The sequence below is a fragment of the Mesoplodon mirus genome (assembly GCF_964341445.2).
Source record: "Mesoplodon mirus genome assembly, chromosome: 11".
Classification (NCBI taxonomy): Eukaryota; Metazoa; Chordata; class Mammalia; order Artiodactyla; family Ziphiidae; genus Mesoplodon; species Mesoplodon mirus.
In genome coordinates, this window is record NC_138987.1 from 22954986 (window position 1) to 22981477 (window position 26492).

Sequence of the window (26492 nt, forward strand, 5' to 3'; positions counted from 1 at the left end):
CATTATTTTCAAAGTGTCAGTGATGCCTCCTCCTCCTCTGAAGATCCACTTCAGGAACCTAGCTGCTCAGGTATCCTCAGACCATAGGGCAGCTATCAGAGGCTGGAGATTCTTCTATGTACTCCACCCTCGTCAGATCAAATGCTAAGCCCTGGTAACTCTGACCCTTTTCAGTTAGAGCGGCAAAACCTACCTCTTAAAAACTGTTAGTACAGTCAAGCCAGAGCCAACCCCTTCAACTAGCAAGGTAACAATTTAACAGGATAACTTGCTAATTCAAATAGGATAGAATAAACCCGTTAACTGTGGCCTTGCAGATATTCTGCTCAGGACTTTTGCCTTGCGCGTAATTTGAGACTATACTGGAAGAAATAACTGAACTGTGCCAGGCACACTGCCTGGGACCATCCCACACTCACTCACTACATTTATGGGGTTACCAGTCACTGCGAAATCATGGTCGTTCGCCTGTCAGCTCAGTTCACCATATGAAGATGAAACCCTTGCCTCTGTACCCAGTGAAGCCGGGGGTGGGTAGGTAATGGTTAAGGTAACTCTTACACAGCAACCTAAAGACCTACGAAACAACTGGCTAATTAAAACACAATTTTTATTTTGCATTTCTGATCTGAATACTATTGCTCAAATATATGTAAATACTGATATTTTTAGAAAATAGTAAAATTGCCTCTAGGAAAATAAATTATCGTTAAAAGAAATAATGTCTCCTCAATTTCTAAAAATAAAATGGCTTGATTCAAAGGAAACATTTTTAGTATTTCCAGTAAATTTACTGGAACTTAAACAATCATGCAGAAATCAGATAAACTTTTTTTTAAAGTAGCTTATAAAGCATAGTTTGGAGGTCAGAATCTGGGGAAATGATTAAGACACCCTAAATCCAAGGTCAGCTTCTTTCTTTTCTTGGAAGAAAGTATCTTGAAACAGATATAAATTCGAAAGGTATGCAAACGTTTGTCATTAATGGTATTTGTTTTCAGAAAGACATTTTTATTGTAAAATTTCTGAGACTCCACCAGGTTTTAACTCGGATCCGTAATAGGGGTTTGATTAGGGTTTCCAGCCTAATTATTAGTTACTAGGCTCCCCCTAAGATTAAAATCTAGAATGCACCTGTCTCAGTTGTAAATTATCCATTAAGGAATTCCTAAATAATTTCATTTCGTTGTATTATGAAGCATTAGGTTTAAGTTACGGGTAAGATACTTACGGGTGGAGGGATCCAACCCAGACACGGCTCTGAACAAAATGCAGTTGAGCCCCAAGTAACTAAATGAAATAATTTAGAAAGGTCCCAACCTTCTTTAGGGTAAGAGACAAGTGCAATACTTGGCAATACAATTTCGTCACAAATTCAAGGGTAGTTCAAAGTGCCCCGTAGTCAACGTCTGGCTTTTTCCGAATTTCGGGAACAAAAGAATCGTTCGCAAGCAGAGACGGAGATTTAACTGCCCGCTCTCCCCTTGCCTCCCCCAAGTAAATCAAATCGAGGAAAATAAGCGTCCACATGCACGCCTCGCTCCTTTTCTTTCCCTTCAGGGCTAGCGTTTGGGGAGGAAAGGCTGCGGCTATTCTTCGGTGAACCAGTGTCCCGGGATTGAGAAAGGCCCAGACCCGGGTCCTCGCAGCTGCCGTGAAATCCGGCCCATTCGCCGGCGACCGACCCCGGAGAAAAGCTGCTTCTCCAGCAGGGGGAGGGAGAGGAAACGGCGCACAAAAAGCAATACGACTTGCCTCTTATCACCATCCTACGAGGAAAGATGGAGAAAAGGGAAACAGAAACGAGCCGCGCGACACAGCTCCCGCCCAAGCGGCTTTTAAACTGCGTTTCCACCACCTCTAGCAGAGCGCCGCGGCTAATGGAACCCGCGCGAGGCGTCCCGCCAATCACCGCCGCGCTTCCTCCGGCCGCGGGCCAATGGCGGCGCCCGTTCTTGGGGCGTGGGCGAAGAGCCTGCTCTCCCTTGGCCGTGGGGTGTGCGCTGGGGTTGGTGCGGACTCCTGGCTTGGCTGCACTGGGCCCCGCTTGTTCTGCAAGGGCTTTTGTGTCCGGCGTTGGCTTGGCTTTGTGTGCGCGAGTTTCCGCTGTGCTCCGTGGCGCAAGTCCCGGCCGAGAGCTGTGAGACTCGGAGGCGGTAGCGCGGCCCCCCACCCCCCCCGGGCGAGGAGCGAGCGCGCCGGCGTGAGCGGCGGGTGCAACGGCTGCGGGGAAGGGGATTCGCCGCCGCCGAGATGCCGGAGTTCCTGGAAGACCCCTCGGTCCTGACGAAAGAGAAGTTGAAGAGTGAGTTGGTCGCCAACAATGTGACGCTCCCGGCCGGGGAGCAGCGCAAAGACGTGTACGTGCAGCTCTACCTGCAGCACCTCACGGCGCGCAACCGGCCGCCTCTCGCCGCCGGCGCCAACAGCAAGGGGCCCCCGGACTTCTCCAGCGACGAAGAGCGCGAACCTACCCCGGTCCTGGGCTCCGGGGCCGCCGCCGCGGGCCGTAGCCGCGCCGCCGTCGGCAGGGTAAGGACGCACGGCCGGGGCCACAAAGGCGGGCGTTTAGCGGTGGGCGCTCCCCCCCCGCGCGCGCGCGCTCGCAGCCCTCGGTCGGGCCTCCTCGGCGGCGGGGCTATCCCCCCACCCGCCCGGGGGGCTGGCCTCTGGGTCTGCGGACGCCGGGCTCGGCCCCTTCGCCGCGGAATCTCGGGCTCTGAGAGGGAAGGGCGCCGGAGAGGAGAGCCCCGAAGTTAGGGCCGCGGGGCGCGCGTTTTAGCCGCGGTGTGTCGGGGGGTGTGAAGTTGGCGTTTGCTCTCGGGTTGCGCGCGGTTGATGGGCGCGCGCAGGCAGCTCTGTGTCCCTGGACGCCCGGCCGCCGGGAGTGGGCAGCTGGACTGGGACTTCCCTGCCCTTTTCGAAAGCCCTAAGGAGGGTCAGTTCGAAATGGCTACAGGTTACGTTTGAGCGTTTTCCCGCTTTATTAACAGAAATGACTAGTAACCGGGTCTCAGAGCGCTCCCTGGAGGGCAATTTGTGACATACTGATACCTAACCAAAATTTGAAATAAAGAAATTCCCGCCTTTTTATGTTTTTTGCATATGGAGGGCTTTTTGAACGGTTTATGTTTTTCTTGTTTGTGGTACTCCTTTCCAGTAGCAGGCCGTCTTTTGGCGGGGCAGCGTTACTCTAAATTAAACGAGCATTTTAAAATACACCTTTGAGCGGTTATCATAGACGCTCAAATATTTAAAAATTCTAGTTACTTACGGCTTGGGTTTTAGGGGTTTTGGGGGTTGTTTTTCCTTTTGGTGTATTTGCATGAAGAAAGGAGAAGCTTCGGAATCAGAAGAAATGTTTATTTCATGACATTCTGCTCTGTCAGTGTTGCAATTTGGGATATCTAATCCCGGGTAAACTCAGATTGGCTCCAGCAAATGCATATTTCGTTTGAGAATAGTTGGGTTTTGTTCTCTGGGGTTTTATGTGCTTTAGTATGAATCAGCCTGGTTATCAGGCTGCAACTCATAATAGAATGTAGTTAAAACTAGTGACTGGTGTAAAGTACAATGCTTTGTAAAACATTGAAGGAGGAGTTCAGAGTTGTACTGATTACTAGTATAACTCAAAATGACTGCTTCTTTCAAAGTTATCTTAACTTTAGTTTTAAAAAATTTATCCAATGTATTTTCTGGACTACCCAGATGGAAATGAAGTAAAGATATAATAGACACATGTAGATTTAGTTAAATCTTAGCCTGGGCTTTAGAGAAATTGAAAACCTTATGTCTTAAATCGATGCATGGCACATCGTAGTGCCAAATAAATATGGTTTGATAAGTAAAAGATCAATCGCATCTTCTTGTTTCTCATGTCTTGTTTTTGAATTTGAAGAAAGCCACTGTACTCCATAATAAGAAATTTATTTTTGAAATAAAGTATATCCCTTACCTGTTTCTCCCCAACCCCTCTGAAAACGAAAGTAATATTCAAACTATTTTAGTAAAAATTTGGTTGAAAATGAAATATCTTCCATTTAAATCAGAACACTTTTTTTTTTTAAGTCTTCTATAGAACCTTATGTTGGTCTCCTGTGCAAACGTATCATTCTTGAGCTGTGGAAGTATTTGGTTGTATGTTTATGATAGGATTATTCATTATTATTTTGATGATGATTCTCGCTGTCGACAGAAACAGCTGTCTCGGTTTTGATGTTTTTCCTTCAACTTTTTGAAAGAGGGTATGTCCCAATCTACCCTGTGTTCTTTGGGGTGTAAGAAGACCTGAATGTAAAATTTTTTAATTTCAGTTCAATTATGCAACATTTTTGAGTTCCTGTCATGCGCTCTTAACTGCAGGAGTTTGATTTCTGCAGACCTGCCAACCACCATAGTTAATTTTTTAAGAGAACCTCCTATGTCCAGTAGCTTGTATCTCAATGTTTGAATCCATATAGATATCAACTGTGACAAAGACAGCTTTAAGTTTTTTCTACCTTGTGTATTTAAAACTCAAAAATGTGTACCCTGGGCTGGGTGCAGTGGTGTCAACAACTTGAAAAAGTTTATAGTGGTAGTTGGTCAGTAACGTCATTTTCCTCTTTAAAAGCACATTAAGTAAAAATGAGTCCTAATTTAACTAAGGAGTCTGATAAATTTTTTTATCAGGCATAGGGAAAAAATATATTGAATTTATAAGAAGACAACCTTAGACCATTTATAATAATTGGTATATAAAATTATCCTCCTTTTATATGTACAATATTTATGTTCTAGTCATTGTTAGCCCCATGTGTAATAACAGTGTAGAGTCACATTTCTTAAAGAATATTTATGATCTAGGAGAAAGCCAAATTATGTTTGACAGTTTCAGATAAGGCAGATATTTTTAACATTTTAAAACAAACATTAACATGGATTTAGCCAAGGACATAGCATATGCCTTCGATTTAAACATGGGTTTATGAAGAGTATTTTTAACTAAAGGAGAAATTGTTTCATTTCAGCCATTGCCATGGTCAGGTACACTTGGTGTGCTAGGACAAAATATTTGCATGTTCAAAATTTCGTTTTCGTTTTTAGTTTTCTTATTTCTATGCTTTTTATGCATCTTGATGGTAACCAGTATTTTCCAGTGATGAAATTATCAGCATTGTCAACACAAAAATAAACATTTACATACAGAGTTGACGGTCTGCCTTTTAGTTCAGGGTGCAAAGCAGTGTAGCTGTTTGGAATCTATTGGAGCACAGCATTCTTGAATGGTCTGATCTGATAAATTATGAATTCTTAACAGGAAATATTTAATGACATGGAACAGAACAGTAAAGAGCATGTTAGATAGTAAAAGTTAAATCATAAATTGACCACTATATTCTACAGTAAGGTGTTAAGTGTACAGACTTTTGAATCAGAATTATAGATTCAAATTCCAGTTCTGCCCTTATTCAGATGACCTCGAACAAAGAGCATTGCCTATCAGATGCTCAGTTTTCATCTGAAATAGGAATAATCTAATAGCAACTTAGAGGATTACTTGAGGTTGCATTTGTGAAGATGTCTAGTGCTCAGCAACTACAGCACGTCAGCTATTACAATATGTGATTTCTGAATTTTGTTGTCTTTATTTAATGCCAGAACAATACAATGCTACCATAATGTATTCAGAAGTGGATGAGGTAAGTTTGTGAAAGTGATGTATATGTAAAGTCTGCTCAAATGTTACCATATAACTGGGTATGCAGATTGCCTGAGTTACCTGAACAACTTTGGACTTGTTTCCTCTCTTGTAAAATGGGGATATTAGTATCTATCGCATAAGATTTTTAGGATTCAATAAGTTAATACATATAAGGCACTTAGAACACATTTGGTATATAAATGCTCAATAGAATCTGTTCTGTAGTAATAATTAGTTATACTTCAGCATCTTTGCTACTAATGGTAGAGATTTAAATAAGAGTAGTTCATAGGTGATATCACAGAACTTTTGGATTTAAAAGTTGAAAAAGAAATTAGAGATCATCTGGTAGTTGGGAAGAAACTGGAGAACAGTGCCTGGCATGTAGCTGGTACTTGGTATTCTGACCAAAGGAAACTAAGAGATTACATGATTTGCTTAAAGGAACAAAGCTCTCTGGAGGCAGAAATCATTACAACTAATGGCTCCTTCTTCCTGGTTGAAACTGCTGGCTTGATAAATATGTATACTCCCAATTTTTATTCTTATGAAATTTGATATTTCATAGAATGGCATTAACTTTTCTGGAGCTTTTCTCCGTAAAAATAAAACTCAGGTGGCCCGTTATGAGCACCTGCTCTATTTGACTTACCTTATGCCACTTTATTGGCCTTTACTTAAAATTTCCTTGTACAGCTGTAGAGTTTCAATATGTTTTAAGAAAATGTGAGGGAGTTGGTCTCCTGCTTGGATATGCTAAGTCTTTGTTTTTTCTTAATAAGAAATTGGTTTTTTAAAATAAGTGGCTTATTTCCCCCTCACCAGATGGCACTTTGATTCATTCATTCAACAAAACATGTATCAGGTACCTATTCCTGTGTCAGGCACTCTTTTTAATTTTAGCTACTTGGGATACAATATGACAGTACTCCTGCTTTGTGTTACCCTCTTAAATACTACATCTAAAATCACCTGAGCTACATATCAAAATACAGATTGTCAGGCCCAATATTAGGACTCAGAATGGGGTAAGACTTTTTAAAATAGGGGCAACTTTTCCTAAAGTTTTGAGGTTTTGATAATAAACCAGACTTAAGGATTATTGTTCAAGGAGTTTACCATCTGGAGAAGGTAAAACATATGTACAGATAACTAATAAAAAGTAAGCAGAATGTAGTGAGTGCCAAAGACAGATTATTTCTTGAAAACCTCATGCTGCTTCAGGAAGTTGAAATTCCTGGATGTTTTGTTAGGAGTAGGATTTGAACATTCTTATGGTTAGAGGGATTTTTTTCTACAAGTAATCTGTACCTGACTGCTTTTTTTTGTTTAAAGTATTTATGTTACACAATGGGGTTTTTCTTCCCAACCTGTCCACACTTTTGGAATAGGATTAGGTCTCTTTGATTTAAAAAAAAAAAAAAAAAAGAAGTCTTCTCTAAAGAATTCAAGGATTTGATATATAGAACTCTTAGACTCTAGGCAGCTATTTTGGCATCAAGGTGTCAGTTGCTTAAGATTTGAGCTTGATGATCCTAGATTAGTACAATATTAAAGCCTTCTGAAAGTACCCTTGGTAACTTCACAGACATTTTAAAAATTGTATTGAAGATTTCTCATGAGTTGACATCATTGTTCTTATGTTCTTTATATGAAGTATTTCACATTTTTATTTGGTTAAAAAACAAATTCTAATACATGACCAAATAATGCCTGATTTTTCTTTTCCCCTCAGCATCACTGGAAAGTAAACAGCCCATACAGCTTTATGATTTTTTGCTATTTTGCATAAAATATTTCTAGGATGCAGTATTGACTCTTCTGCCTTAAACAGTAATTTGGGCCTACATTGACTTTGATGTTTGTGGCCATTATTTAAACAGCCATTTATATTGTCCTCTGATGGTTACTGGGATTACTGAGACTAAAGCTATCTGCCACAACCCTAAAAGCTAACCATACTTTTGCTCCCTTACCCTGTTTAACCTTGGAAGTTTATATAGTTTTTCCAATAAAGAATGCCATTGCTTAAATTATATTAAAAACTGCCTTTAAAAGTTTTCTCAAAGCTTGTTCCAGGCTTTTCAGCTAGTCTTAGTGAAATGGTCATATAGACTATGTGTGGCAACAAAGCCGTGTCAGAGGTGATATGTAGCCATAGAGTCTGACTTCCTTCATGAGTCAAAAACTGGCTTTTAAAGTCACTGTATTACAAGAAGAATATTCATTTGGGCTTCTTAAATTTTGATATGCTTGTTTAAAAGAAATCATTTTTATACATAACATGTATAAACCTTTATGGTAAAATCTTAAACTTTCCTGGATTAATTTAAACTTTCAAGGATTATAGAAAAACCAGTAGTAAATTGTATTTATAGTTATCTGGATGAAAATGTTTAGACTCAGACTTTTTGCTCTTTTGAATTTTTGATGCCATCACCTGTTTAGATAGTTAACCAAAATTGACTATTTTAACAGTAATATCTAAAATTTGGGTTACTTGCTTGGCTTATTAGGTTTGTATAATTCCAACTGAACTTAGAAAATACTTTTGAATAATAAGTTGCTTTTAATTTAATCAAATTGCTAAGCTCTACTATAAGTCAACTTGAAGTTAAATTTGCATGTTTATTATATGCAGTGTTATTTATGTAGTGTCAATAAATGAACATTTTAAAATTCATGTGGAAATGATAACTGGACTTCGTTTACAGAAAGCCACAAAGAAAACTGATAAACCCAGACTAGAAGATAAAGATGATCTAGATGTAACCGAGCTCTCTAATGAAGACCTTCTGGATCAGCTTGTGAAATATGGGGTGAACCCTGGTCCTATTGTGGGTAAGCTGATAAAATTTCAAATATCTTTTTATGAAGTAGTACCCCACACTGTTTTCCCCTCTTGTCTAGCAGGTAGAGTTTTCGTTCTAAGGACCAGTCTGTCATTAATCATTTATATGACCAGGACCTTAGTTTCCCTAACTATATAAATGAGGGAAATAAAATGAGAGAATTGAACTAATTAATCCCCAAGATTACCTCTGTTGAGATTGTTTCGTATTGTGCCCATTGTCATACTACTTGATGAGACATATGGGTCTTATATGACAATTGAGGAAAATCTGAGGTAACATAGCTGGCCAAATTAATCCAAATCGGTAAGTTAGTGACAGACTTGTTAAAAGAACTCAAGTTATTCAATTCCCAGCATAGTACCCACTTTCAGTTATCATTAAAAGTACCTTTTAAAAAGTCTTGTCTTGATTGGAATTCAAGAACACACTGAAAACTAAAGAACAAACCAGAAAGAGAAAACTTAAAAGTAAATACCCTGGATTTTCATCACTTGGTTACTGTTAAGTCAGTGAGTTTGCAAGGCTGATTGTGCCTTAATTTTGGAGGGTCTTGGCAATAACCTCAAGATGAGAAAGTTCTATTTGATCTTCTAAGTTGTGTAAAAAAAAATTTTTTTTTTAATTGACTGCATCAGGTCTTAGTTGCAGCACGTGGGATCTTCGTTGTGGCACAGAGGCTTTCGTTGCAGCACATGGGCTTCTCTCTAGTTGTGGCACGTGGGCTTAGTTGCCCCACAGCGTGTGGGATGTTACTTCCCTGCTCAGGGATTGAACCCACGTCCCCTGCATTGGAAGGCAGATGCTTAACCACTGGACTACCAAGGAAGTCCCTGTAAATTTTTGAATACTGTAGATTTGGGGGTTGTTTTTTACCTATAGGTGTACTTGCAAGTAAGAATTTACAATATTGTCTTTCTTTTGTCTTATTTAATGTACGGCTTCCCAAGAGATGATAATAAGCCTGTTAGTATAATTACCAACAGACGTTTGATACCCTTTTTATATTTTTCATTTAAAGTTACAAAAGGGGCGTGCTGAAGACTATTGTGTATCAACATACATTAAATTACATGTTGGTATACCAGTTGTTTATTTTTTCCCTAGCTTTATTAAGGTATAATTGACAAACAAACGTTGTACTTTTAAGGTGTACAACTTGCTGTTTTTTTTTTTTTTTTTTTTTTTTTTTTTTTTTTTTTTTTTTTTGCTGTACGCGGGCCTCTCACTGTTGTGGCCTCTCCCGTTGCGGAGCACAGGCTCCGGACGCACAGGCTCAGCGGCCATGGCTCACGGGCCCAGCCGCTCCGCGGCATATGGGATCCTCCCAGACCGGGGCACGAACCCGTATCCCCTGCATCGGCAGGCGGACTCTCAACCACTGCGCCACCAGGGAGGCCCAACTTGCTGTTTTAATATACATGTACATTGTGAAATGATCACCATAATCAAGCTAATTAACATATCCATCACTTCACAGAGTTTTCTTTTATGCATGTATGTGTGGTGAGAGCACTTAAGATCTACCTTCCTAGAAAATTTCAAGGATGTAATAAAGTGTTGTTAACTGTAGCCCAAGCTATACTTAGATTTCTAGAACTTATTCATCTTGTGTAACTGAAATTTTAAGGCCAGCGTCTCCTTATTTCCCCCTCCCCAGCTGTTCATCTTAAGACTACTTAACTGTAACATTCTGAGGTGTGTATTGTTTCTAAAAAGTATATGTTTATCATTTTATTCATCTTATAGAAATCAGGGAAAGACATATAGCTAGGTAAAACAGAAAGTAAAAGCTATTTTTGGTTTTAAATTATCATTGATGTTGAAATATGTTACCAAATTATTTATAATCAATTTTACTTTGCTATCTAATTGGCAAATCATTTCTCTTTGTAACACACATTTTCTGTAAAAGGTCATTTTTACTGCAGCAGTATATTGAAATATGATTTAACATCTTAAATTTACTCAGTGCTAGGTGTCAGATATATTCAATTTTTAAAAATGTGACTTTTAGGACTTTTCCCATAACTAAATGGCCTTTATAGGCATATTAGTCTCTTAGAGTTGTGGGATTTTAATCATAGTAATTCAGAGGAGTACACTCTTTATAAACATGATTTTTCTACAAAGGCAAGTATATTACTTAGTACTAGAGAAATTACACAAAGTTCAAAACTTTTCAGTCAGAGATACTCAGTCATACATGGCTCTTCAATAGGTTATCCATAGTAAGACAAGTCAATCTCTTATGTATTTCATTCTACAAAAAAAACAAAACCAAAAAACCATTGTTATAATCATTTATTAACATCCCAGAAAAACACCTGTTTTAGAAAAGAATCCATTATGTCGTATTTTTAAGCATTTAAGTTTAGAAAAGGAAACAGTGAAAAGTAACACTTCAATGTTTCTAAAGCTAATGTCTGAGCTGGATCTTAAATAAGACACTACAAGTAATAAAGCAAATTCTGCCTTAATACAGGAACAACCAGGAAGCTATATGAGAAAAAGCTGTTGAAACTGAGGGAACAAGGAACAGAGTCTAGGTCTTCTACTCCTCTGCCAGCGATTTCTTCTTCAGTGGAAAATACAAGACAGAATGGGAGTAATGACTCTGACAGATACAGTGACAATGATGAAGGTAAAATTTTATATGATGTTAATAAAGTATATAATCGAAAAAACCAAATTTTTTTCAGACTCATAAGATACAGTAACCATGAAGAAGATAAAATTTTAAATAATATTTCCAAGATATATGTAAATTTTGTTCATATCATTAGAGTAGTCCTCCAAGTAATTTGATTTAAATACCTTTTGTTGAGAAGTCTAAGAAACAGAAAAGTAGAAATGTCCAATTTTTATCACGTAAAATCACTCTTTATCTTTTTTGCTGCAAATTTCATCTTTCTAAGAGAAAAAAGTATTACAAGTAGAGACAAAGTTTCCCCAGTTATCCCTTTCTAAGTATCATCTCCACAGAAGCAACCACTATCATTAATTTGATGATTATCTTTCCAGCCTGATTTTAAATACTTTTTCATATGCATCTGCCTAATACATGGTATTATTTTATACTTGAAAAAAGATTTGTATAAGTGATATGCTAAATCTTATCACTTGCTTTTCTTTACTCTGTTATATTAAGATCTCTTACTGATTCATTACATGTGTCTGATTTATTTCTCGTAATTGATATGTAGCAGTAGTATTTACATATGGCATGTTTTCTCTGTTCTCATATTGATAAGCATTTAAACTTATAGTTTTTGCTAGAAGATCTGATTTCAAGAAAACTTTATAGTAAATATTTTGACATGTTTTTAGTAGACTATTTTAAGAAAATTTGGCCATGGTATATAAATATTTTTTGAGTAGTACATGAAATAAATGACCTTTTAAAATTTATTTTAAGAACAACTTGACACTTATAAATTTTTAATTCTATGACTTGTTTGTTAATTTCCTGACTATTTAATGACTTAAATTGTTTATATCTCCATAAGCATTGCCTGCCAGGGCACAGTCTGTCAAATTGGTTGTTCTGAATGTTCCTTCAACAGCACTATGTTATTAGCAAAGAGGCAAAGAATAGAGTCAGCTTAAACACAAGTAATGCTTAAACTTCCTGCCTCTTTTGCCTCTACAGGAAAGAAGAAAGAACACAAGAAAGTGAAGTCCACTAGGGATTGTTTTCCTTTTTCTGAACTTCCAACTCCTCCCTCTGGTGGATTTTTTCAGGGTATTTCTTTTCCTGAAATCTCCACCCGTCCTCCTTTGGGCAGGACTGAACAACAGGCAGCTAAGAAAGTACATTCTTCTAAGGGAGACCCACCTAGGGAACCTCTTATTGCCACAGCCTTGCCTGGCAGGGAACAGATGCAGAAGTTAGCTTCTGGAGGGAATTTGTTTGTTTCCTCCAAGTCTAGCCATGATAGATGTTTAGAGAAAAGTTCTTCGACATCTCCTCAGCATGAACTCGCTGCCATGTTGGTCTCTGCTGCAGCTTCTCCTTCACTGATTAAAGAAACCACCAGTACTTGCTATAAAGACATAGTAGAAAATATTTACTGTGGAGAGAAAAGTGGAATTCAACCATTATGTACTGAGAGGTCCCATGTTTCAGATCAGTCAGTTCTCTCCAGTGAAAGGAGAGCACTAGAAGAGTCTGAGAGATCACAAGTAATTTCTCCACCACTGGCTAAGGCAATCAGAGATTACGTCAATTCTCTGTTGGTCCAGGGTGGAGTAGGTAGTTTGCCTGGGACTTCTAACTCTACACCCCCACTGGATGTAGAAAATATATGGAAGAGAATTGATGCACCTAATTTTCGAGAAACAGAATCCCTGTCTCCTCCACGAAAATTACCTAGACTCAGTGAAAAGTCAGTAGAAGAAAAGGATTCAGGTTCCTCTGTGGCATTTCAAAATATACCTGGATCTGAACTGATGTCTTCTTCTGCAAAAACCGTTGTCTCTCACTCACTCACTACCTTAGGCATAGAAATGTCTAAGCAATCACAGCATGACAAAATAGATGCCCCCGAACTATCTTTTCCCTTCCATGAATCTATTTTAAAAGTAATTGAAGAGGAGTGGCAGCAAATTGACAGGCAGCTGCCTTCATTGGCATGCAAGTATCCAATTTCTTCCAGAGAGGCAACACGGATATTATCGGTTCCAAAAGTAGATGATGAAATCCTAGGGTTTATTTCTGAAGCCACTCCACCAGCAGGTATTCAGGCAGCTTCCCCTGAGTCCTGTGATAAACAGTTGGACTTAGCACTTTGTGGAACGTATGAAGCTGCAGCATCAGCATTGCAGATTGCAACCCATACTGCCTTTGTAGTTCGGGCTATGCAGGCAGACATTAGCCAGGCTGCACAAATTCTTAGCTCAGATCCTAGTCACGTGCACCAGGCACTTGGGATGCTAAGCAAAACATATAATGCGGCCTCATTTCTTTGTGAAGCTGCCTTTGATGAAATAAAAATGGCTGCTTATACCATGGGATCTTCCACTTTAGGTCGCCGATATCTCTGGCTAAAAGATTGCAAAATTAATCCAGCTTCTAAGAATAAGCTGGCTGTTACTCCCTTTAAAGGCGGAACATTATTTGGAAGAGAAGTATTCAAAGTAATTAAAAGGCATGGAAAAAAACGCTAATAAAATTAAGAATAAAGACATCTATCTTATCTTTGATATGGGGGAACTGGCAGCTTTTCTAGGAATTTGAAGTACGTTTATGCCAGAATTTTCTAAGGTCTTTTTAGTCTCCAGAATAGGCTAATTTCAAAGTGTCAAACTTATACCAATTAAATTGCAGTATAAAAGTAATTGCCTACATATATCTGCCTTTTTTTTAGTTGCACAGAAAGAAAGCCTGATACTAACAGTTTAAAGCTTTTCTAGATCACATTTTTTTCTCAAATAGTTCAGTCTTTCCTATTTTAAGATTTTACAACTCTTCAAAACTAAGAAAATTCCATTAACTAGATTATAAGTTGAGTCTCCATGGTTTTAAATATTACTGAATATTTTATTACTTTCCAGAACTTGTCTACATATTTTCTCACTTGTGTTGTTTTTTACTGATATCTACAGTATCGTTCGTAATAGTCCAAATCAGTGCAACTCAAAGTGCCAGTCTACAAACTTACTGATCCACAGATAAGATAAGCATGTACCAGAATTTGAATCTAGATGAATGACAGGTTTTATTTTTGTGGTAAAACTTTATTGGTAGAGTAAAGACAGTGCGCTGATTTACATTCTGGCGTAAATGCCTCGTTTTTTCATGGACTGGTAGCAAACAGTTGGTCTACTACACTTTGAGAAATACTGCTCTAGACCATAGTATTCTGGGATAGTGCGTTCTCACCATCACTGTAAAACTATAGTCAGATGAATTAGGAAAGATGGGACTTTTTTTTTATATAAGTAACACTTTTAAGGTACGTTGTAATTCATGTATGATTAGGCTTAATCTAAGCTAAATTCTAAAAGCAAATTTAAGTTATTAGTTTTTTTTTAAGTCATAAGAAATCATACTATATCCCAGTTTCTGTGTGTCTATATAAAGCAATATATTATTCTCTGTTTTCATTTCTATGATTGTAAGATGAGAGAGACTAACTGTAGAGGCACTTGATAATCGAATTTCTTTGTATTTTTATGGAAAATAGTAGTATTAATTATAAACAAAATACAGTCCCTTAGGACTTAACAGCCATTACTATATTCGTAGACTAACCTATCCATCTTTGCAGCTTTCTGGGAGTAATTCTATTTGTTATTTGTCTTCTGAAATGTACATGTATACATGTACCTACTAAGTACTATGTGATTTTTTTTTTTAATGTATTACTGTAGAATGCTTTTGCAAATTCAATAAAGTTGTTAAATTTGAACAGTTTTGTGTGGTCTCCACAAACATGTTGTATGTGTGTTTTATTCTTAGAGTTACAACAAGTTAGATACTTGTGGATGAACAGCATCCCTTTTCCATTTCATAACTGAAACTCACTTGACATTCCAATGGTATAACTGAACATATTCAAATTATTAAATGTTAGGTTTTTTTTTTTTTTTTCTATTTGAGGACCATGGGTTTGGGGTGTTTTTTTTTTCCTAATTGAAGTATAGTTGATGAGGACCATGTTTTTATTGGCTATTGGAATTTAAGTTTGTAAGAGGAATTACTCTGTAACCAGATATCTTATTTGTTTAATCAATTTCTGCTCAACTACTATTGGGTTCTTTACTTTTTGCTTTCTGATTCTTAGGTTCTGAGTTAACGTAAGACTTTATAATGCTAAAGATTGTCCCATAGATAATAGAGCCATTAATAGAATTACTGGGAAGTGGGGGATGGAGTTGATACCTTAATCCTAAATAAAGATGGAACTATTTGAACTAACATGGTAAAAAAAAATCACTGTTTATTTTTGGGAAACTTGCAAGTAGACTGGACTGACTGGTACTAGGCTAGATATTTAGCAAGACACGTAACTATCTTGACTACTTTTTAGCACAACTGCGTTGAATTCATGCAAAACTAAGCTTTTGTTTAAGAGTTGATTCCATTTCTGTCTCATAAGAAAGTAACTTTTTGGTAATAGAAGTTTTAGAAGTGACAACTGACATTAATTTTGCTATACTATGATAAACAGCCACAAAAATGTATACGCTAACTAAGGGCTTCCCTGGTGGCGTAGTGGTTGAGAGTCCGCCTGCCGATGCAGGGGGCACGGGTTCGTGCCCCAGTCTGGGAAGATCCCACATGCCGCGGAGCGGCTGGGCCCGTGAGCCATGGCCACTGAGCCTGGGCGTCCGGAGCCTGTGCTCCGCAACGGGAGAGGCTACAGCAGTGAGAGGCCCGCGTACCGCAAAAAAAAAAAAAAAAATGTAGAAGCTAACTAAAATTTTTATCGAGTCTCTTGAAAAGTCTAGCCCTTCAAATGGTGATAAAATCAAAACTAGGAGAATGGGATATTGAAGCCTATGAAAAAAGATACACGTATTTGAGTTGTTATGGTAATAACCATCATGGTGATATGCTAATATACATGCACTAGCTTCTCTTCCAAGAAATGGTACTTTATTATGGGGGAGGCTGAAGAGGAGTGACCTGTGATTGGTTGTACTTTTCTGTGAACAATGTTCTTCCTTACCTCTTCAATTGTACCCAGGGTTTTTATAGTCACATCAAAAAAGGACAGACTTTTGAAATGCACTTATGTATTAATGTCATTGTACTTATTTATTGTTATTAGCGGCTTGATACCATACACGTTTTTTTCAGTCTTAAAATTCACTATAGCTTTTTCCCTTCCATATTCTAAATTTTAATTTAATAACTAACCTTTGTTTATGTAGTAATAATGCACTGTATGGACAAAAGAATGGTAACAACTATGTATTCTAATGTACTTTTCCCACTTCCTAATTGTTTTCAGTGAAAAGCCTCCATGGGTTTTTACTTTGTTTCAGGCTATTAGTCCCAGAAAAAAGAAAGAATAAACAGGAAGAAGTGGTGATCATATTAAGGAGTGGGGGAGATAAACAAAAATGGAATGAAATAAGAATGGAAAAGAAAAGTTTTTTAAGACAGAAATTGCAGTTAACCAGTTTGGGTCTGTTGAGGTAGTACTAATATACAGACTTATTTTATGTATCAGTGTGCTGAAAAACCAGGGTTCCAGAGTAATGTTAGGATGACATTGTAGTTTATTGTGTGTCTCAGAGAGTAATAATTTCTCCGATGTTATTTCCAGACTCTAAAATAGAGCTCAAGCTTGAGAAGAGAGAACCACTAAAGGGCAGAGCAAAGACTCCAGTAACACTCAAGCAAAGAAGAGTTGAGCACAATCAGGTATCTTTAGCTTTATGGTCGCTGTATTCAGGTATATGTAATCTTCTGACAACACTGATTTGCCTGTGTCCCTGCCTTTAGTTCATAGTTGACACCCAAAATCCAGCGCACTCAATAAAGCATTCATTAAATGGCACTAGAAATCTAAACTTTGTGTGTTTTGTCAGTAGTATAGCCTGTGTTTACTGTAAAAGCAAGTGTTTAATGTCTCGTTTGTGTTTGATTCTGTGTTAAGCATGGTTCAGAGCCAGTCATACTGCTTTTTTAAGAGACATATTTTAAAAGGTGGAAATACCTAAGCAATTCTGATATAATAAAAAACAGGGGAATGGTTTTATATTTGTGTCTTCGTCTCTAGATTTTTGACTTTGCTTTTATTTTTGCCTGTCTTATAATAATTCTGTGGCTTTTCCCTCAACTCTGAAGCTAGTCTGATCCTAAGACCACACTGTTTTCTTTCCTTATTCTAGACGAAAATTCACCTTTTTATGGGTGAGGCAAGATGCAGTTTTCCAAAAGGAAAATGTAGGAAACTAAGGGGAAAATAAGCACAGGAATAATGAACTCAGTTTACAGAGAACAAATTATTGACTAATCAGGCATTGATTTGGCTGACACTTTACAAGTCAGCTATCCCTAGAGTCATTTTCCTTACCCTTTTTCTGTCCAGCTGGAAGATTTGTCTAGTTGGCTATTTATCTTTTCCATTTTCTCTTTGTCATTTTAAAGTCGCACATCATCAGTGGAAGTATTCTTGATTTCTTAAGCCATGTGTCTTTCTTAGTTTGATGTAGTTAAGTTGAATTTCAGAACTATTTGTTAGAAATGAGCTTGGTGACTGTATGGAGAATGTATAGAGCTTTGAATGAAAGAAGATTTGGTTTAATATTGAACCAAAGACTGGAATAAATATTTTGTTGGCTTTTTATCTGTTGTTGCCAGGGAAGAGCTGCAGGGGCACACTGAAGAATAAGGAAATAACAGAGCAAGAGAAACTAGGAAAATCTGGTGAAGGACACTGAAATGGACAGACATGGAGAATTTTGGTCCAGTTTATGTAGGCAAGATGGTATAGTGCTAGCAAGAATGCATTGACTTGTCAGATAAGAGGTTAAAAGGAGGGTGGGAAGATGGTTTTAAATATGGTTTAAGGGGTAATTGTTTGACTTGAGGAATCTAAACTGAGGGACAGGATAAATAGTCAAAGGAGAGAGTAGATTTAGGAAATGAGAGGCAGGATTAGACAACGGCCTTATACAAATTTTTTTTTTTTTTTAATTTTGGCTGCACTGGCTTTTCTTTGTGGCGTGCGGGCTCCTTCTCTAGTTGTGGCGCGTGGCATGTGGGATCTTAGTTCCCTGACCAGGGATTGAACCCATGTCACCCGCATTGGAAGGCAGGTTCTTTTTTTAAAAAAAATAAATTTATTTATTTTTGGCTTTATTAGGTCTTTGTTGCTGCCCACGGGCTTTCTCTAGTTACAGCGAGCGGGGGCTACTCTTCGTTGCGGTGCATGGGCTTCTCATCATGGTGGCTTCTCTTGTTGCGGAGCATGGGCTCTGGGCACACGGGCTTCAGTAGTTGTGGCGCATGGGCTCTAGAGCGCAGACTCAGTAGTTGTGGTGCATGGGCTTAGTTGCTCCGCGGCATGTGGGATCTTCCCAGACCAGGGCTCAAACCTGTGGCCTCTGCATTCAGGCGGATTCTTAACCACTGGACCACCAAGGAAGTCCCACAAAATTTAAATCATATGGAAGAGTAAAGGGAAGAGTTTACTGACCCTTCAGTCACAGAACCTCAACAGCTGTCAACATTCTACCAGTTTTATTTTATCTTCACCTGCACCCTGCAGCATTTTTAATTCCTCTGGTTTTGTTGTTTGTTGCTGAAGTATATTAAAACAAATCTTTGCCATCATCTCATTTCACACATTAAAATGTCAGTATTTCAGTATATATCTCTAAAAGATTGGAGCTGTTTTTTATTTATATATATTAGATATATATGTTAGATACGAAATAATTATTACTTTTATTTGGAGTGATAGTGGCATTGTGTATAAAATCTTTCATATCTGTGTTCAAAGCTTTATACATTCTCCATACAATAACCTCCAGTTTCAGAAATATCTTTTATGATTGAATTATTCAAATCAGGTTCCATACAAACTCCACATATCATTTGGTGTTTTTTTTGTTTTTTTTGTTTTTTTTTTTCTTTTTGCGGTATGCGGGCCTCTCACTGTTGTGGCCTCTCCCGTTGCGGAGCACAGGCTCTGGATGCGCAGGCCCAGCGGCCATGGCTCACGGGCCCAGCCGCTCCGCGGCATATGGGATCCTCCCAGACCGGGGCACGAACCCGTATCCCCTGCATCGGCAGGCGGACTCTCAACCACTGCGCCACCAGGGAGGCCCTCATTTGGTGTTTTTTATTTTGTTTTGTCTTTTTTTATTAATTTATTTAATTTTAGCTGCATTGAGTCTTCATTGCTGCGTGTGGGCTTTCTCTAGTTGCGGCGAACGGGGGCTACTCTTCATTGCGGTGCACGGGCTTCTCATTGCGGTGGCTTCTCGTTGCGGAGCATGGGTTCTAGACACATGGGCTTCAGTAGTTGAAGTACACAGGCTCAGTAGTTGTGGCACGCAGGCCCTAGAGCGCACGGGCTTCAGTAGTTGTGGCCCTTGGGCTCAGTAGTTGTGGCTCACGGGCTTAGTTGCTCTGCGGCATGTGGGATCTTCCCAGACTAGGGCTCAAACCTGTGTCCCCTGCATTGGCAGGTGGATTCTTAACCACTGTGCCACCTGGGAAGCCCTTGTTTTGTCTTTTAAGTCTGTAGCTATTTCCACTAAAACGGTTTCCCGTCCCTCCATTTATTTGGTGAAGAAACCAGGTTAGTTCTCTATAATATTTCTCACATTGTGGATTTGGCAGATTCCTTCTTCAAGGGTCGTTTAATTTGCTCTTTCATACCCTGGATTTCCTGTAGACTGGGAGTTAGAACTATAGTGGGGCTGTGCAATAGACCTTTCTGTGATGATGGAAATGTTGTATATCTGCTGTTCATTAAGTAGCCACTTAATACTTGGAATGTGACTTGTATGGCTGAGAAACTAAAATTTTAATTTTATGTTATTTAAATTTAAATAACTACACGTGGCTAGTAGCTATCATTTTGTACAGCACAGATCTAAAGGGTTGGTTAGATTTGAGTTCAGTTACTTTGACAAGAATACTTCACAAATGGCGTTGTGGCCTTCACATTGCATCATTTCAGAGACACATGATGTCCTTTTGATGATGCTAAAATTAATTAGTAATAGGTTCAGGCGTTGAAAGCCTGATTCATCTGTTATAAAGTTCCACGTCACCCTTTCATTTAATGGTTATGACAGCCATTCTGATTATTTCCTAGATCCATTATTTCATTACTTCAAATGAAATAATGGATCTAGGAATTCTCTGATTCCTTTACATCTATAACTGGAATTCTTTTATAAAGAACTTTCCCTTGTGAATTGCCTAGTTACCTTGAAATAAAATTCATATAGGAGAGCCAGGATAAATGCTTACATGCCTTTTATTTGCCAGTTATCAAGTTAAAAGTGCTTTAGTCATATTGAAAAGCGATCAATAATATCTTTTTACTACTGTGGTTTTTATATATTTGATTTATGATCAATTGCAGTCATTATTCTTTTTTCACATTCAAGTTGTACCATCTTTAGCCACTGGGAATTACTGAGTTGATTCCTGTATCCTTTTATTGACCCATTTGTCTTCGATATTTTTTTGTTTGCTGGCACAATAAGAAGTCCTGGGCTGTATATTTCCTGCCTCTTATCAAGTCAGTCATTTTTCCAAAGAACCCCTTATGCTTTTAATAGAAAATATTATTTGGAAGCTACCTACAGCCTGGATGCTAGGGTGTTCATTCCTACTGGGTTGTCATTGTTCTAGGCTTTTTCAGTAGGTAAAGCCAGGAGTACTTACTTTTTAGAAAGAGAAGATAGGTCATGAATTCCTCAAATTTATGAATGCAGGCTAATTTCTAGGTGTTACACTTGTATCTCTTTTCTCTTATGCTGAGTATCTTGGTTCTTAAAATAATATTGTTTCTTACGTAATTTTCACTATATATATGTTTCTAAATAACAGTATTACTACTAATAGTAAAGCTGCTAATTGTATTTTCAGATGGGGGGCAGTTTTTCTTTCGTTAAGGATATAAAATCAAAATACTGTGCTTAAAGTCACTTGAAAGAATTTTTTTCTTTCATATTTATTTTTTAATTTTTGAGAATATATATATGGTTTTATTTGGGCAAAAGAGTCAGAAATCTGGCTTCTATCTTTGTTCCTTCCATCCATAGGTTACTATTTTTATTAAGTTTCGGTTTATATTTTGTTTCTTTTTGAAAATATAAGTAAATAATAGATTTATATATTTATTTATGCTCCCCTCCATATATGAAAGACAGCCTACATTGCACATTTCTATTTTTCTGTTTTTAATCTAAACACTTATCCTGAGATCATGTCAAGATATAGTATAGCCTTCTTCCTCATTGCTTCCTCATTGCTTTATACCACTGCATGGTATTGCATTTTATGGATTTACTGTAATTTATTCAACCTCTTTCCTTTTGGTGGATATTTTGATTTTTTGTTATTGATTATTCAGTTATGTGCTATTCTGAATAATGCAAAGGTGCACCAGTGAACAGCCTTTTTACATGTGTTGTTTCATGTTTTAGCCAGTTTATCTTCAGGAAATCTAGAAGTGAAATTGCTGGGTAATTTTGCTAGATGTTAGCAAATTCCCCTGTGTAAGAGTTGAAGCATTTCGCATTCCCACAAGTAATGTATGGGAGTACCTTTCTCTAATGGAGGAATATGGTGCTGTTTAAAAAAAAAAAAAAGTTAATATGAGTAACCATATTGGTCATGTTTTACTTAAATTAATAGTTCTTTAAAGTAAGGTGGCTTTTAATTATCTTGATTTTTTTTTTATAACCTAGTTAAAGCTTGTATTTTTACTGAATGAGATTTATAGCCTCCTTTAATAACCCAGCCCCTGCATTCTCATGTGCCTCAACTGCCTGATGTCTTCTGAATAACTTTTTACCTGATAGCGTTTTTTTGTTTCTTCCTCCTGTTGTCTCCGTGATAAATTGAGGACTTTCTGTAGAACATCTTGCTGAAAACAGATGACACTACAATCCTTATTCTGGCCACCGAGCATATAGTAGTCGCATTACTAATCTTATGTAGCAATGAGTTTTTCTTTTCAGTCAATAATTGCTTGGTCCATCTTACTCTAAGTAGTTATAACACTGAATTGTAATTTTTGTTTTTTATTTACATTTTCTTCTCAAAGTCACTTGTTGCATAGTGGATTCTGGTAGAAAAAATTTTTTTTCAGTCTTCAAGGTATCTTTTCTGGTTGTATGAAAGATAGTTTTCTGTGAAGGTGATTAATTCTAAATTAGATGATAGGCAAGAACTAATAAAATTGGTTGACAGTCCTCAACCAAAGAATTTAATAAACCTGAGCAAAAGAAAGCATAAATGATTTATAGTGAAAAGTGTCCATCCTACACCTGTTCCCAGCTATTTCCACAGGCAACCAATGAATTTCTTGTGTTTTCTTCCATGGGAGAAAATTTAAAAATCTCTAAATAAATGGAACTTGGCCTTTAATTTCAAAGATAACTAATAAAAATGTAAACTTTTTTTTGTATTAAGTGTAATAGTTTCAATAGATGTTTGGTAAAATTTTTGATGAAGAGATTATTTCAGTTATTTATTCAGAATAAAACGTAACAAATGGAAAGTCCTGGAATTTGGTAGATAACCAATTTTAAGGGAAAAATATGTCTCTTCTTCCCCCCTCCTTACCTTCATGGACATAGGTAAAATATCTAGGCTTTATATTGTATTAGTTGCATAATTGATAACTTTATTAGCCCTTTAAAGTAATGTTCTTTTTAATTCTTCGAGGAGTTTTAAAATATTGAGTATACATTGATAATACCAGGTAGACTATCAAACTAGAAAATTTTAAAAATACTCTCATTTTTATTGGCATTGAGCAATTGACTATTAAAGAGGAAGCAGTGTTGGAAGTAGTTTGAAAAAAATACTTGGCTTTGAGATGCATCATAAGTCAGTTATGTTATTCTCAACCCTGGCTGCACTAGAATCCCTTCAGGAGCTACAAAATTTAATTAAGCCCAGGCCAGTCTAGAAGAGATTCTGACTTAATTGGTCTAAGGTGGGATTGGCGCACTTGGTATTTTTTAAAAGCTTCCCAGATGATACTGTGCCACCAGGATTGAGAACTTAAGATTAAAACTAGTGTTCCCTTCTACTCAAATAATCAGGAATTTAACTATTAATAAGCATCTATTATATGTGTGTGTAATTTGTTTACAAATTTGTCTTTTGACTAACAATGTTTGCATTCAGCAAATTTTTCCTAATTGACAGCTGGAAAAGAAACCCAGAGATTCAGATTGTGAGTCAAAGGGGAAACTCTTATAAAGTCAATTCCAAATATAGATAAATACAAAACCAGATGTATGAAACTATGTCTGTATCTTGCGGTGTTTTGGTAGTAATGCTTCCAGCCAAATAAGTGTACTTATTGGATGACTGCTCTTGTCCTGAGATAAGAGTAAAATATGTCTATCTTTAAAATTAATAGACACTAACTTAGATATAAAAACATCAGTTATCTACATAAAATATTAGCTTGAAAGCAAAAGTGATACTATAAGCATATTCTAGTATAACTCATCATTGATGGATGTCCTCTAGTTAAAAGAATTTAAAAGAATCATCTGGTAATAAAAGTTTCAAAAGTTGAATAACTTGATCCTTGGAATGTAGAATCTCAGGCCTCACCCTGGAGCTACTGAATCAGAATATGCATTTTAACAAAAGCTTCAGGTAGAAGCACTAGTCTAGTGCTTTTCAAACTGTTATGTGAGGACTGCTAAATTATTTTTTAAATGAGGAAAATCAGTCGACTTTTCCAAGGAGAAGTAAATCTGGGACTGGAAGTGGACAGTGGTCTATCCCTATTACCATTTTTTCTTTTTTTTTCAGTAGAGAGGAGTGAGTGGCACTGAGTCCTGGCAGTGACATTTTAGGCTTGCCTGTTCACAAAAAAGATGACCATCAAGTTTTTGTTGCTGCTCAATTTTATTACCTATTTCTAAGATGAGTTTGACACCTGGGAACTTTTAAGTCAGATAGCTGTGTATAGATTATTGAAACTGATTCTATTTAAATAGTCCTAACCATACGACAAGAATAATGTTTAATCTATGCTAACAATTATAAAATTTGTATTTTGTTTTAAGAGGAAACTGACTTGTTATATATAACAAATGACTATCTTACAAGTCAAGATCAAGATTTGTTTAGACAGCTAGAAATGCAGCTATGATACTGGAGCCAGATAGTAAACAGCAAGTCACAAAAGGAGCCAGTGATAAATTGATGTCTTTTTTCCCCCTCTTACTTTTATCATAATATGTGAGCTCCTATAGTTGGACTCTAATGTATTTTACCATATTTTAAGTGTTTTCTTATGCCTACATATCTATTCAGTCAATACATCTGAAATATTTTGAGGGCATAGCATTATTTTCTAATGCTGGCATTTGGAAACTTTTCATGGATTCTCAGTATGCTAATATGGCCATCGTTATTAAGGTGTTTGATATTAGAATATGACTTTTTAATGTGTTGATGCTTGAATAGAGCTGTTCTCAAGCTGGAGTAACTGAGACTGAATGGACAAGTGGATCTTCAAAAGGCGGACCTCTGCAGGCATTAACTAGGGAATCTACGAGAGGGTCGAGAAGAACTCCGAGGAAAAGGGTGATGCAAGGCTTATTGCTTAGAATGGGGTTCTCAGATTGGTAGGGTTTTAGTGGTTATTTTATATTTATTGTTTTTGTTTTGTTTTCAAACTAACAGGTGGAAACTTCAGAACATTTTCGTATAGATGGTGCAATAATTTCAGAGAGTACTCCCATAGCTGAAACTATAATGGCTTCAAGCAACGAAACTTTAGTAAATATGTTTCATAAACTATACAAGTGGTACTTCTTTGTAAATTATCCTTTACTTAGAATTGGGGAGGTGGCGAATTTTGGCAAACCTCAAACATGTTTTTAAACATATTTTAAACTCATTTTCCCCATATAATTCTGAATTTTAGAAGTTTTCAGTGTAGCCACTTTAATATATATATAATTCATTGTGCAAGAATACTTAGTGTTATAAGGATACTTTTTTGCTAACATGTTTAAAGAATAATAAGGCTTCCTTCACATATGAAGCACTAATGCATTTCTAGGTTCTTATGCCTAAATTTTTGTTAAGGGAAAGTTTCAAATATTAGAGAAATCGACTATCATTTTTTCTTTTAACATGTCTTTGTTATGTTTGGATAATTCTGAGTCTGAATAATTTGAATCTTGGCAGGTTGTCAATAGGGTGACTGGAAATTTCAAGCATGCAGCTCCTATTCTGCCAATCACTGAATTCTCAGACATACCCAGAAGAACACCAAAGAAACCATTGACAAGAGCTGAAGTAAATGAATGAAATTTAGATCGATGCTATCATTGATCTTTTAATGAAGAAATATTTATATTTGTTTTTTGGAGTGGGAGGGAGCAGAGCTTTCTTTGTGGGGTGGGGGGTGTGTCTATGTGCATATATTATCTTAAAGACATACTTTATTAGTGACAATGGAAAGTAATATCGTATGACATGCTAATACTGTCCTCTTGCTACTACTATGTGCCTCTTTAAGTTCCAGTTTTCAAGGGAGTGCTCATTTGTGTGCTGCTTGTAATATGTTCTCTTTGTTACAATGGATGTGAGTTGAAAGTGTTACTTGGGCTGTGGGGGAAGCTATACTACCTTTCATTGAAAGGTCAGATAATGGGACTTTAAAGTGACTTTGTATTATACTTGAATTGATTAACTCCTGTACAATTAAGCTTTAAAGTACTAACTGCATGGATACGTTATAATTTGAATGATTCTTTATCAAAGATTATTTTGATCTGGGCATAAAGGTAATTTAGCAAAGCAATCAGGTTGTTTAAAAAATTATTTTATGTTTCTTAAATTAGGAAGATTGGATTGACTCTAGTTAAAAGCATATACTAAAATTTGTTAAAAGATCCATCTTAATTTGATATCTTCTATATTTGATCATTTATTTTATTACAAAATTAACAGGAAGAAACAATGTACTTTTAATGTCAATGAAAAGCATTGGAGGGAACTTACACTGCCATATTAGCTGTACTGAAATTTTATTTTTTGTGTTTTGTTTTTAACTTATTTGAATGTGTGCCCCCCATTACAACATTAACATATCTTCACACTGAGGAAATTTGAAGAGAGCCTTGGAAATGTATGGATAATTAAGCAATAATGAATTCAGAAATGGCAGTTGTAAAAGTTGGATAGATTTAAGTGCATTCTGTTCTCCAAAGCTTCTGTTTAAAATTATGTTCTAATTGTTGCACATTTACACTAAATTTTAACT

General features: G+C 37.0%; 1 protein-coding gene across 3 annotated transcripts in view; it reads left to right on the forward strand.

Annotated features, from left to right (window-relative positions):
- The first annotated feature begins 817 nt into the window (after positions 1 to 817).
- TMPO (thymopoietin) overlaps positions 818 to 26492 on the forward strand; it is a 28829-nt gene continuing 3154 nt past the window's right edge. Inside the window, exons 1-7 of one of the 3 annotated variants that reach the window (XM_082634445.1) lie at positions 828 to 2532; positions 8398 to 8524; positions 11021 to 11179; positions 16815 to 16912; positions 24683 to 24802; positions 24902 to 24997; positions 25412 to 25522. In XM_082634445.1, coding sequence (XP_082490571.1) covers positions 2254 to 2532; positions 8398 to 8524; positions 11021 to 11179; positions 16815 to 16912; positions 24683 to 24802; positions 24902 to 24997; positions 25412 to 25522 — 990 coding nt within the window. In that variant the 5' untranslated portion in view covers positions 828 to 2253. Of the gene's footprint in view, positions 2533 to 8397; positions 8525 to 11020; positions 11180 to 12187; positions 14921 to 16814; positions 16913 to 24682; positions 24803 to 24901; positions 24998 to 25411; positions 25523 to 26492 lie in introns of those variants that run through there. The other 2 variants (XM_082634444.1, XM_082634446.1) reach the window with 2 other exon arrangements.